General features: G+C 45.9%; 1 protein-coding gene across 1 annotated transcript; it reads left to right on the top strand.

Annotated features, from left to right (window-relative positions):
• The first annotated feature begins 8,878 nt into the window (after positions 1 to 8,878).
• LOC124657989 (developmental regulatory protein wetA-like) lies at positions 8,879 to 10,653 on the top strand. Its single transcript, XM_047196443.1, has one exon. The coding sequence runs from the start codon at positions 9,092 to 9,094 to the stop codon at positions 10,367 to 10,369; it is 1,278 nt and encodes a 425-aa protein (XP_047052399.1). The 5' UTR covers positions 8,879 to 9,091; the 3' UTR covers positions 10,370 to 10,653.
• Positions 10,654 to 12,409: the final 1,756 nt, after the last annotated feature.

Below are 12,409 nucleotides of genomic sequence, written 5' to 3'. Positions count from 1 at the left end.
ATTGTACATAGAGGATGACATGCGGGTCCCAATTAGCGGCGGCGGTCTCAGCGTTTCAAATGCGGCTTGAGATCAAAAGAAAAAGAAAGTTGATTGTACATAGAGGATGACATGCGGGTCCCATGAGTCGGCCAGCTTACTCAACGTTTCCAAGGCGGCGGGGGATCAAAAGAAAAAGGAAATAGCCAAAAATCGAGAGGGTGAAAAAAAACCCAAGAAAATAAACTTTTATAGCACATAGAGGATGACATGCGGGTCCCATGAGCCGAGCGGGGTCCTCAACGTGGCATGAGATCGAAAGAAAAAGGCAAGTGACCAAATACCGAGAGCCAAAAATAATTCAAGAAAAGAAAGCTTGATTGTACATAGAGGATGACATGCGGGTCCCAATTAGCGGCGGCGGTATCACCGTTTGAGAAGCGGCGGGGATCGAAAGAAAAAGGCAAGTGACCAAATATGAGGTGCCAAAAAATCCAAGAAAAGAAAGTTTTATAGTACATAGAGGATGACATGCGGGTCCCATGAGCATGCAGGGTCCTCAACGTGGCATGAGATCGAAAGAAAAATGCAAGTGACCAAATATCAGGAGCCAAAAATAATTCAAGAAAAGAAACTTGATTGTACATAGAGGATGACATGCGGGTCCCATTTAGCAGCAGCGGTATCACCGTTTGAGAGGCTGCACGGGATCGAAAGAAAAAGGCAAGTGATCAAATATGAGGTTCCAAAAAAAATCCTAGAAAAGAAAGTTTTATAGTACATAGAGGATGACATGCGGGTCCCATTTAGCAGCAGCGGTCTCACCGTTTGAGAGGCGGTAGGGGATCGAAAGAAAAAGGTAAGTGACCAAATATGAGGTGCCAAAAAAATCCAAGAAAAGAAAATTTTATAGTACATAGAGGATGACATGCGGGTCCCATTTAGCGACAGCGGTATCACCGTTTGAGAGGCGGCGGGGATCGAAAGAAAAAGGCAAGTGACCAAATTTGAGGTGCCAAAAAAACTCCAAGAAAAGAAAGTTGATTGCTCATAGAGGATGACATGCGGGTCCCAATTAGCAGCGGCGGTCTCAACGTTTCCAAGGCGGCAAGGGATCAAAAGAAAAAGGAAGTAGCCAGAAATCAGGGGTCAAAAAAAATCCAAGAATAGAAATTTTTTTGGTTCATAGAGGATGACATGCGGGACCGATGATCCTGCATCGTAAACGGCTCGATCGGAGAGCGTTGAACGAGATGGCGCGATCGAGAAAAAAAACAATGCCGGAGAGGCTGCCATCTGGGCCCTACATCCCTCGGCGGTGCGGATTTGCGTTGACTCGGCCGGCGAACCGAGAATTCGAGATGCACCACGTCCGGGCCACCATACGCAACGTTTTGGCCGTTTTCGTCGGGCTAGGTGGCCTCAAAAACGAGAAAAAAACGTTTTGACATGCACAACGGACAGACCCAAAATGGTCGACCATGGTACACCAGCAACCACGGCGCGACTTCAACTTCGTCGGCCATGGCAACTTTTCTTGTAGTGCGCTCAACAAGCAACTTATAAGAAATAAGATACATAAGCAACATATTCAATACCACAATAGTTTTTAAGCTATTTTCCCATGAGCTATGTATTGCAAAGACAAGGAATGAAATTTTAAAGGTAGCACGCAAGCAATTTACTTTGGAATGGCAGAAAAATACCACATAGTAGGTAGTTATGGTGGACACAAATGGCATAAGTTTTGGCTCAAGGTTTTGGATGCACGAGAAGCATACCCTCTGAGTACAAGGCTTTGGCTAGCAAGGTTGTTTGAAGCAAACACAAGTATGAATCGGTACAGCAAAACTTACATAAGAATATATTGCAAGCATTATAAGACTCTACACTGTCTCCTTGTTGTTCAAACATCTTTACCAGAAAATATCTAGACTTTTAGAGAGACCAATCATGCAAACCAAATTTCAACAAGCTCTATGGTAGTTCTCCACTAATAGGTTTAAACTACATGATGCAAGAGCTTAAACATGATCTAATTGAGAACTCAAAACAATTGCCAAGTATCAAATTATTCAAGACAATATACCAATTACCACATGGAGCATTTTCTGTTTCCAACCAAATAGCAATGAATGAAGCGGCTTTAAGCTTTCGCCATGAACATTAAAAGTAAAGCTAAGAACACCAGTGTTCATATGAAACAGCGGAGCGTGTCTTTCTCCCACACAAAGAATGCTAGGATCCGAATTTATTCAAACAAAAACAAAAATAAAAGCATACAAACGCTCCAAGTAAAGCACATAAGATGTGACGGAATAAAAATATAGTTTCACTAGAGGTGACCTGATAAGTTGTCGATGAAGAAGGGGATGCCTTGGGCATCCCCAAGCTTAGATGCTTGAGTCTTCTTGAAATATGCAGGGATGAACCACGGGGGCATACCCAAGTTTAGACTTTTCACTCTTCTTGATCATATTATATCATCCGCCTCTCTTGACCCTTGAAAACTTCCTCCACACCAAACTCAAAACAAACTCATTAGAGGGTTAGTGCATAATCAAAAATTCATATGTTCAGAGAGGACACAATCATTCCTAACACTTCTGGACATTACCCAAAGCTACTGAAAGTTAATAGAACAAAGAAATCCATCCAACACAGTAAAAGAGGCAATGTGAAATAAAAGGCAGAATCTGTCAAAACAGAACAGTCCGTAAAGACGAAATTTTTAGAGGCACTTAACATGCTCAGATGAAGAAGCTCAAATTTAATGAAAGTTGCATACATATCTTAGGATCAATCATGAATTTTCGCAGATTTTTCTGAGTTTCCTACAGAGAGTTCTACTCAAATTCGTGACAGCTAGAAATCTGTTTCTGCGCAGAAATCCAAATCTAGTATCAACCTTACTATCAAAGACTTTACTTGGCACAACAATGCAATAAAGTAAAGATAAGGAGAGGTTGCTACAGTAGTAAAAACTTCCAAGACACAAATATAAAATAAAAATTGCAGAAATAAAATAATGGGTTGTCTCCCATAAGCGCTTTTCTTTAACGCCTTTCAGCTAGGCGCAGAAAGTGTAACTCAAGTATTATCAAGAGATGAAGCATCAACATCATGATTTTCCTTAAAAACACAACTTGTCACAATAGGTATCTTAGATGCTCCATTATCTAAATCCCCCACAGTGGTACTAAGGGCTTTATCAATTTTAGGCTTATAATAATTCTTTGGCTTAGGCACCTTAGAGACATACATGAACTTTTGCTCCTTACCCACATAAGCTTTCTCCTTAAACTTAAGAGAAGAAAAAGTTGAACCCAAGGTTCCCATAGCTTTTTCAAGTTCACCAATCCTATGGGTTTGATTATCATGGATAGCACAAGTTTCTAAGACAACAATTCTTTCATTAATTCCTCCTAGAGATTTATCAAGTTTATCAGTATTATTAGGTAATATTCCCAATTTAGTCTCAACATTTGGAAGATTTTTCTCTATGGCCTCCAACTTTTTCATGACATCTTCAAGAGAGATTTCAATTTTAGCTTCATTAACAGGTGGTATTCCTACTAGACTCTCAATAATGCAACTAGCTTCTAAAGCAGAAGTGCCTAGGAAATTACCTCCCGCAAGAGTATCAAGAACATACCTATTCCAGCTAGAGATACCAACATAAAAGTTGCTAAGGAGGATAACAGTGGAGTGTTTTTTAGTGCACCTATGATGAGCATCACTAATTCTATACCAAGCATCTTTAAAACTTTCTCCCCCTTGTTGCTTAAACGAACGAACTTCAACTTCAGGATTACTCATTTTAGCAATAATAAAAATAAACTAAGCAGAACAGAATTAAATAAAGTAAAACTAGTAACTAATTTTTGTGTGTTTTTGATATAAAGAAAGCAAACAAAACAGAAAATAAAATAAAGTAAAGCAAGACAATAAACAAAGTAAAGAGATTGGATGTGAGAGACTTCCCTTGCAGCGTGTCTTGATCTCCCCGGCAACGGCGCCAAAAAAAGAGCTTGATAACGCGTGAAGCACACGTCCGTTGGGAACCCCAAGAGGAAGGTGTGATGCGTACAACAGCAAGTTTTCCCTCGGTAAGAAACCAAGGTTATCGAACCGAGTAGGAGATGAAGGCCACGTGAAGGTTGTTGGTGAAGGAATGTAGTGCGGCGCAACACCAAGGATTCCGGCGCCAACGTGGAACCTGCACAACACAATCAAAATACTTTGCCCCAACTTAACGAGTGAGGTTGTCAATCTCACCGGCTTGCTTGAAAACAAAGGATTAAACGTATGGTGTGGAGAATGATGTTTGCTTGCAAAGAACAACAGAGAACAGAGATTGCAGTAAATTGTATTTCAGATGTAAAAGAATGGACCGGGGTCCACAGTTCACTAGTGGTGTCTCTCCAATAAGATAAATAGCTTGTTGGGTGAACAAATTACAGTTGGGCAATTGAAAAATAGAGAGGGCATAACAATGCACATACATATCATGATGACTAATATGATATTTACTTAGGGCATTACGACAAAGAACATAGACCGCTATCCAACATGCATCTATGCCTAAAAAGTCCACCTTCGGGATAGCATCCGCACCCCTTCCAGTATTAAGTTGCAAACAACGAGACAATTGCATTAAGTACGGTGCGTAATCTAATCAACACAAATATCCTTAGACAAAGCATTGATGTTTTATCCCTAGTGGCAACGACACATCCATAATCTTAGAACTTTTCATCACTCGTCCCAGATTAAATGGAGGCATGAACCCACTATCGAGCATAAATACTCCCTCTTGGAGTTACAAGTATCAACTTGGCCAGAGCCTCTACTAGCAACGGAGAGCATGCAAAATCATAAAAAACACATATATGATAGATCAATAATCAACTTGACATAGTATTCCATATTCATCGGATCCCAACAAACACAACATGTAGCATTACAAATAAACGATCTTGATCATGTTAGGCAGCTCACAAGATCTAAACATGATAGCACAAGAGAAGACAACCATCTAGCTACTGCTATGGACCCATAGTCCAAGGATGAACTACTCACGCATCAATCCGGAGGCGGGCATGATGATGTAGAGTCCTCCGGTGATGATTCCCCTCTCCGGCAGGGTGCCGGAGGCGATCTCCTGAATCCCCCGAGATGGGATTGGCGGCGACGGCGTCACAGTAACTTTTCTCGTATCGTGGCTCTCGGTACTAGGGTTTTCGCGACGGAGAGAATAAATAGGCGAAGGGGCAGAGTCGGGAGGCGGCCGAGGGGTAGTGGTGTAAGATTTCTGAAACCAAAAACAGCAGAAAACAGGAACTGGCGCTTCGGCATCTTGTTAATAGGTTAGTGCCAGAAAATGCATCAAAATGATATAAAGTGTACATAAAACATGTGAGTATTGTCATAAAACTAGCATGGAACATAAGAAATTATAGATACGTTTGAGACGTATGAAAGAACACCTCAATCGGAGTTCATATGAAGAAATGGCGGCCGAATACGAAAGCATCTGCAAGTTTAGCAATATCGGTACGGAAAGATCCGCCCGTACCGTCCGCCCGCACTGGGCTTTGTTTCGCCAAACGAAACAATATTGTGAAGGCGCGATGGGCGTATTTCCCCGAGCTACGTCGGTTCGTGAAATCGACCTCCAGCGCCTATATAAAGAGGGGAGGAGCCAAGGAGAGGCATCATTCATCCACGCCCGGCCTAGGGCGTAGCCCTGCCACTCCGCCGTCTCTCCACAGCCGCCGCTCCACCACCATCTCCACCACCACACAAGAGGAGTAGAAGACGAGGATCTTGAAGGGCAACACATCAATCTCCATCATCATCATCATCATCATCATCATCATCATCATCATCATCATCATCATCATCATCATCATCATCACCACCATCACCATCATCACCATCATCACCATCATCACCATCATCATCATCATCATCATCAATATCTTCACCGCCAATCCCCTTTGTATACTTGGTTGTGATCCAAACTCTATTAGAATTTGCACTTGTATACAATTGTACCTTCATATTAAATCCATAGTATTGTCATGATGTTTATCCCCTTCATGTATGAGTAGTTTCTTTATTCTTGGGGAGATATGGAGAAACCCTAGTAATATTATGATGTGAAATAAAAATGAATTATAACTTTGATCGATGATTATGTGTTAGTTCTCTCTCTTGATATTATATGTTGTGCACCATGTAATATTTGCCTTCGGGTCTCGAGAGGGAACTACCCTTTGAAGTGTGGTAAAGTGTACGGGCGAGAAGTGACATTATCGTGACCACACTTTAACACATGGAAGAGAGTGATAAGGAGGGACTCTCACTAAGCTCATATCGTTAACCATGGGGTAAAACCCTTAATTGCGATGGTCAATATGTGGTTTGTAGAAGGCTAGTCGTAGTGGTTATCAGAGATGCGATGACCGATGGCTTTCTGGGAGCATCTTGTTATGGAGCTCTCCCCACACATAACATATCAATTGAGAACCCCTCAACCCTATCACAAACTCTCTCTTGCTTTAGTTTACTTTTGTTATTTATTTTGCTCTTAGTTACTATAGACCTCTCTCAAATCATTGCCTTTCTAGGTAAATATAGAATATGTTATTTGCAAACCACGGTTTTAGTGCGAACGTGTGGCCGCGCCTAACAACGCAGTTGCGGGGTTGTGTTCATTGCCATTTGTAAAGCTTCCAAGGGACGAACTTATATAAATAATATTTGTTGCTACAAGTACTACAACATCCCTGTTGTTGATCGCAAGAACACAATCATCAAATACCAATGCTAGAGGTCGATCCTAAATTCACCGATAACATTTCGCATTACTGTAGTTTCATTACTATTTACATCGCGATTGTTTTCATGTTTACTTTACTTTTCAGTATTACTTTAAGCACAAAACAACTCTCTTTAAAACATTTTACTTGAGATCAAGGGCAACTTACAAGTATCTTTTGATAGATAGTGACGAGGGGTATAAAGACCTTAACCAAATAGCTCTACGTGATTTGATACTCTTACTTTTGAAACTAGCTACAATATACCTCTACACTTGCAGTCACCATGCACCGCCGCCGACATCGACGAGCTCGGTTGAAGTCTTATTCTGGAACTCATCGCCAAACAAAGTTTGGACAAGCACAACTACTCTACATCGACATCCACCGATCAACATGTAGTGAGCACCTCCAGCCGATGATCTGTGATTGGGCGCTAGATCGGCTCACCGAGAGAGTAAGGCAGAAGTGCTTGCGTGGAGCAATGCATGAGCATTGTGAGACCTAGGGTTCCTATTTCCCGCTCGACATAGAAGCGGGCGACGCCCTACCTGCAAAATCCTTTCAAGGGTCGCTCGATATGCGGCCCAAAATGAGAAGATATTGTTTACTACTTATTCCTTTTAAAGTATTTTGCTTGACAGTTTTTGGATTGTTTTTTAATCAGAACATGTGTCTTATTTTAATGGTTTAAAAAAGAACATTTAACTTTCTTAAATAGTTTTCAATATAAACATTTATCTTGTATGAACGATTTTGTAATAAGAGTATTTATCTCATTTATACTGGTTTCCAAGAAGAACATTTATATTATTTGAACAAAAATAGAAAACTACCATTTTTGCACAATATAAGCATCTGTTTTGAAATAAAAACATACAAAAAAAGAAAATAAAAAATCAGGAGAAGTAAAAACTAAATAGAAAAAAGGAGGAAAAGGAAAAAGAACAAACACGCAAGAGAAGAAACCTAACAAAATATTGAATCCCCGAAAAACGACAATGAGCCTATAGAGAACATCCAAACGCCAAAAGAGCGGTCGCACTAATGGCTTGGACCACTCAGAGCGCCCGTCCGGGCGTGGGCAATGCGCAATACAGCTCGCGGTCGACGACAAATAGGGTTTGCCGTCAAAACTCCATCTCCGTGCCTTTTAGCTCGTGAGTCGCGCCGTTTCCGTGAAGCACCACGGGGAGCGTCACGACACCGCCTTCCGAGACGTGACATTTTCTTTTCGTGGGCAATACTACCTCCGTTTCAAGGAATAAGGCGCACACGTATTTCAAGACGAACTTTGACCATAAAAATTAAGCAATAAAATCTTGATTATATTATATGTATATAATATCGTTGGATTCGTATTGAAAAACACTTTTCAATGATACTAATTTCATACAAACAATTTTTATCTATTTGAAGTAATTCTTGGTCAAACAAAAAGCTCGCAAAATGAGGGCGCCTTATTCTTTGAAACGGAGGTAGTAGTGGATAGTGTTCATGCATTTTGAAGAAATAACGTGCTAAAAAAAATGCAATCTTTCGAGTACTACGGTGAGAGACGTGGCATTTTTTTCAACGGTACTATTTGGTGTACAGGTAGGACTGGAGGACGTACAGACGCACGCCAATTCTGAACCGCTGCCAGAGTATTTTGCAGTGTATCCTTAACTCGCAAAAAAGAGAGTATTTTGCAGTGTATATTTTTGACTAAATAATCTAAATTAAAAAGAGAGGGGGCATTGGTTTTGGTTCGTGGAGACAAAACCTCCAGATCGCTGCCGCAGGGGCCCGGGCCCGGCGTCAGGTGCAGCTTTTGCTTTTGCCCGGCTGACTAATTATGGACGCGGAGCCATGTCGTTGTTCACCAAACCAGCCAGCCAGCCAAGTCGCACTCGCGCACCGCAACAACGAACCAAACCAAACCAAACCAAACCAACGCCTCCGTCGTCTCTCTCGATCGCTCGCGCGTGGCCTGCGGGGTGGGTGGAACGTGCGCCGAAGCCGCGGCCGCAGCAGCAGCCCCTTCCTTTTATACCGCGCCGCGGGTTCGCCCCAGAGCTTCTCCTCTCGTCCGCCCGCTCCGTCTTCTAGCTGGATCGCGGGGCAAGCGGGCAGTCAGGGGTTGGAGATTGCGGCATGGAAGATCCGCGCTTTTTAGCCACTTGTGGTGGTCACTGAGGGGTTTGGTGGTGGTTGTTGGCTCTCTTCCTTGGAGGGTTGCACCGCCGCGTGCGCAAGCGATCGAGAGAGGGATTCATCTGCTTTGTGGTGGCGGTGGTGCCGCGATGGACTCCGGCAACAGCGGCAGCCTCCAGTCCTCCAGCGGCGGCGAAGACGACTTCGACTCGCGGGGAGGCGGCGGCGGCGGCGTCGACTCCTCCCCGCTCTCCGCCCTGCTCCGCCCTACGCCGTCCCCGTCCTCCGCCGGCGCCTTCTCGCTCCACGGCTCGCTCTACGGCCTGCAAGATTTCACCTCCGCGCCGCCGCAGCACCAACAACAACAACATCATCAGCAGCAGCAGCAGCAGCAGCAACAGCAGGCGGCATGGTCCTCGGCGCAGTACATGCCTGGAGCGCCCTCCTCCTCGTCCCAGCGCGCCGCGCCGCCATCCGACGCGGGCGTGGGTTCCAGCGCGCACCACCAGCCGCCTGATGTGTCGGCGGCGGCCGCGACGGCCCCGGCGCCGCCGAGGGGGTCGCGGAAGCGGGCGCGCGCGTCGCGCCGGGCGCCCACCACGGTGCTCACCACCGACACCTCTAACTTCCGCGCCATGGTGCAGGAGTTCACCGGCATCCCCAACCCGCCCTTCGCGGCCGGCGCGGGGGTGCCCGGCGCGCCCTTCGGGACCCGCTTCGACCACATCTTCTCCTCCTCCTCCAACGCCGCACTCCGCTCCGCCGCCGACCCAACCTCCTCGCTGCCGCCATACCTGCTCCGCCCGTTCGCGCAGAAGCTCCAGACCGCGCAGACACCGTCCCCCTTCGCGTCCTTCGCGTCGCCGTCCTCGTCGACGCCTCCCGGCGGCCCCAATGCCAATGTCAATGCCACCATGGGCACGGCCGCCGCCACCACAGCCAACCAGCGCGCCGGCGACGACTTCCAGCTGCCGTCGTCCGCGCTGCTGCGGATGCAGCAGGACCACCAGAGCAGCAGCAGCTACCTCTCCTTCCAGAACCTGCTCGGCTCCACGCAGCCCACGTCGCAGCAGCAGCACATGTTCGGCGGCATGTCGCACGCGGCCCCGCGGATGCACGACCAGTCGCCGTCGCAGCTGCTGTCTGGGCTCACGCACGGCCACGGTGGGATGATGGTCTCCGAGGGGATGCAGCACATGCACCAGCAAAGAACCGACGTCCACCAGCACCAGGGCGGCGACGAGCTCTCGGGCCTGGTCCGGGCCGGCGCGTCCGGGAGCGGCAGCTGCAAGCCCAACTACTCGTCCCACCCCGGCGCGTCGTCGTCGTCCGCCGCCGCGGCCAGCACCGACGCGCCGCCGGACGCCGCCTCCCGGCCCGGCCGAGGCGAGGGGCCGCTAGACCCGTGGCTTTGTACATCCGAGTAGTAGAGAAAGGTGCATGGTAGCTGCTCGATCTCCAGTCCAGCTCGCTCCCCGCACACCATGCATCGCCAACAGCAAAGGTCTGATTAACCTTTTTAATTAGCAGTATACTACCATGATCGTTTTGTTAATTTCTCCCATTTGCCGTCGGCGGCCTGTACATTAGAATTTAGAAACCTCTTCATATTTGGAGATCCCTTCACTCATAGTAGATACAAAATGTCGCGTATCCAAGGCGAGCAGATAGAGTGATGATGGTGCAATTCCAAGCATTGGTTTCACTTTCATGTTCTCTTCTCTATGTTGATCGTGTGCGATCGAGTACGTAGCTGTACGAGCAGTTGCTTTATCCGTTCTTCCAGACTGATCTTGCCGGTGGAGAATTAACGATTGCCATTATCCGTAGTAATTGTCAGCGGCCACCGGCGGCTGGCTGGCCGGCCGGAGACCAGGTTTTCCGGCGATATGTCATAAAGAACCATCCTCCTCAGAATGCGTAGCTCCACCGGCCTCAACCGTAACTCATCAAACGTCCAAAGACGTCTTTTTCTCGTACGAAAACCATGGGAAAGGCTCCAAAAAGACGGGGACAGGATGAGAAAGCTCATATCCTAGAGACGAGAAAGGCCTCTCTTTCCAGTAGTAGCAACATAGCGTTGGATTTCTAGCTAGCTACGCTAACCACTCCACATGATGCAACAAAAAAAACCGATTTGATAAATCGGGGGGAGACCAACAACCGTACCTCCCCGGAGCTGACCGTCGTAGGCTAGCCATTAAAGAAAGATCACGGCCATGTGACGCGATCCTCCGCCGTCTACACCGCGCGCGGTCGTCGTCCTAATCTGCGGCGAGGCGATCTTCTTCGTAACCGGTGAGGAAGAAGGAGGTAGGTTACCGATCGCGAGGCGGAGACCTTTCTTCCTTTTATTGCTAGGCGCCCGTCAAGGTTGCTCCGATCGTATGCGATGATCATGTACTACCGGTCTGGGCCCAGCTTAACGACGGCGACGGCGACGACGGCGATGTAGAGAGTGACAAGTTGTTGCATGTGTCTCCTCCTTGCCTACACTTGATTGCGCCCGTAGAAGCGCCGGTACTAGTTCCGATTGCTTCTGTCCATGGCTTTGTGTTAAATCTCGCATCGATCATCCGAGTGGGGACTGGATTTGATTTCGGCACTTGATGGGGGAGCGGATTTCGGTTTTGGATATGTACGGCGGCGACGTGCGCGGGCGAGGTTTGGTGATAGTGCCGGCAATTAACAAGAAGTAGGCTCCATGGGGCTTCGATCTGTCCCTGCACTTTTGCTTCCTGTACGTGTGTATCTGAACTCGTTTCCCAGCAGCTGCTAACCAATTGGTAATACTACACACTTCTAGTGTTCTTCAGTGCGGGGTGTCAGCTATAGTCTAGGTTTTCGACGTGCCTGTGGAAATTATTGCCTAACGAAAACGCCAAAAGTTTACTCTGGTATTATTACTTCGGAGTTATTTTATCATGTGTAATAACTCCATAATTTGACGTGACAAGTGTTGCACAAAGAAGATCTGGGAGGATGCAGCTTTTGAGAAGAATGATAACCCTAGAGATGATTAGCTCACACACTGGTTATTGTGATAATAACAGTGATTACCATCTAATCATGGCTCTAGGCCAATGGATAATTACAGGGTCTAACCGAAAGTTAGGGCATGTAGAATGCACGCCTTCTCTCAGTTGTCCATGTGATCGATCTAGAGAAGACAATAATAAGTGGTACAATGTATTATTATTCTAGACTATACAAAAATGACGAATTCTGACAAATTTTATAGTGAACAGTGCACATTTCAAGACTATTAATTAAATATGTCCGATTTTATGAATTTCGTGTAGCCTTGAATACTTTGCATTAAGATTTTACACCATTGTATCATCATTGGCTGCCTCTGGGATTTTGTTTCAGATTTTTCTAAAACTTCGAAATACAAATTTTGAATCTTTGAAACTAAAAAGCTGCATGTAGCTCGGTCCCAAAACAACACAGATCATCTCTTACCT

This window comes from Lolium rigidum, chromosome 5 (genome assembly GCF_022539505.1).
Source record: "Lolium rigidum isolate FL_2022 chromosome 5, APGP_CSIRO_Lrig_0.1, whole genome shotgun sequence".
NCBI classification, from domain to species: Eukaryota; Viridiplantae; Streptophyta; class Magnoliopsida; order Poales; family Poaceae; genus Lolium; species Lolium rigidum.
Note: the sequence above shows the minus strand (reverse complement) of the source record. Positions and strands in the feature narration are given on the sequence as shown.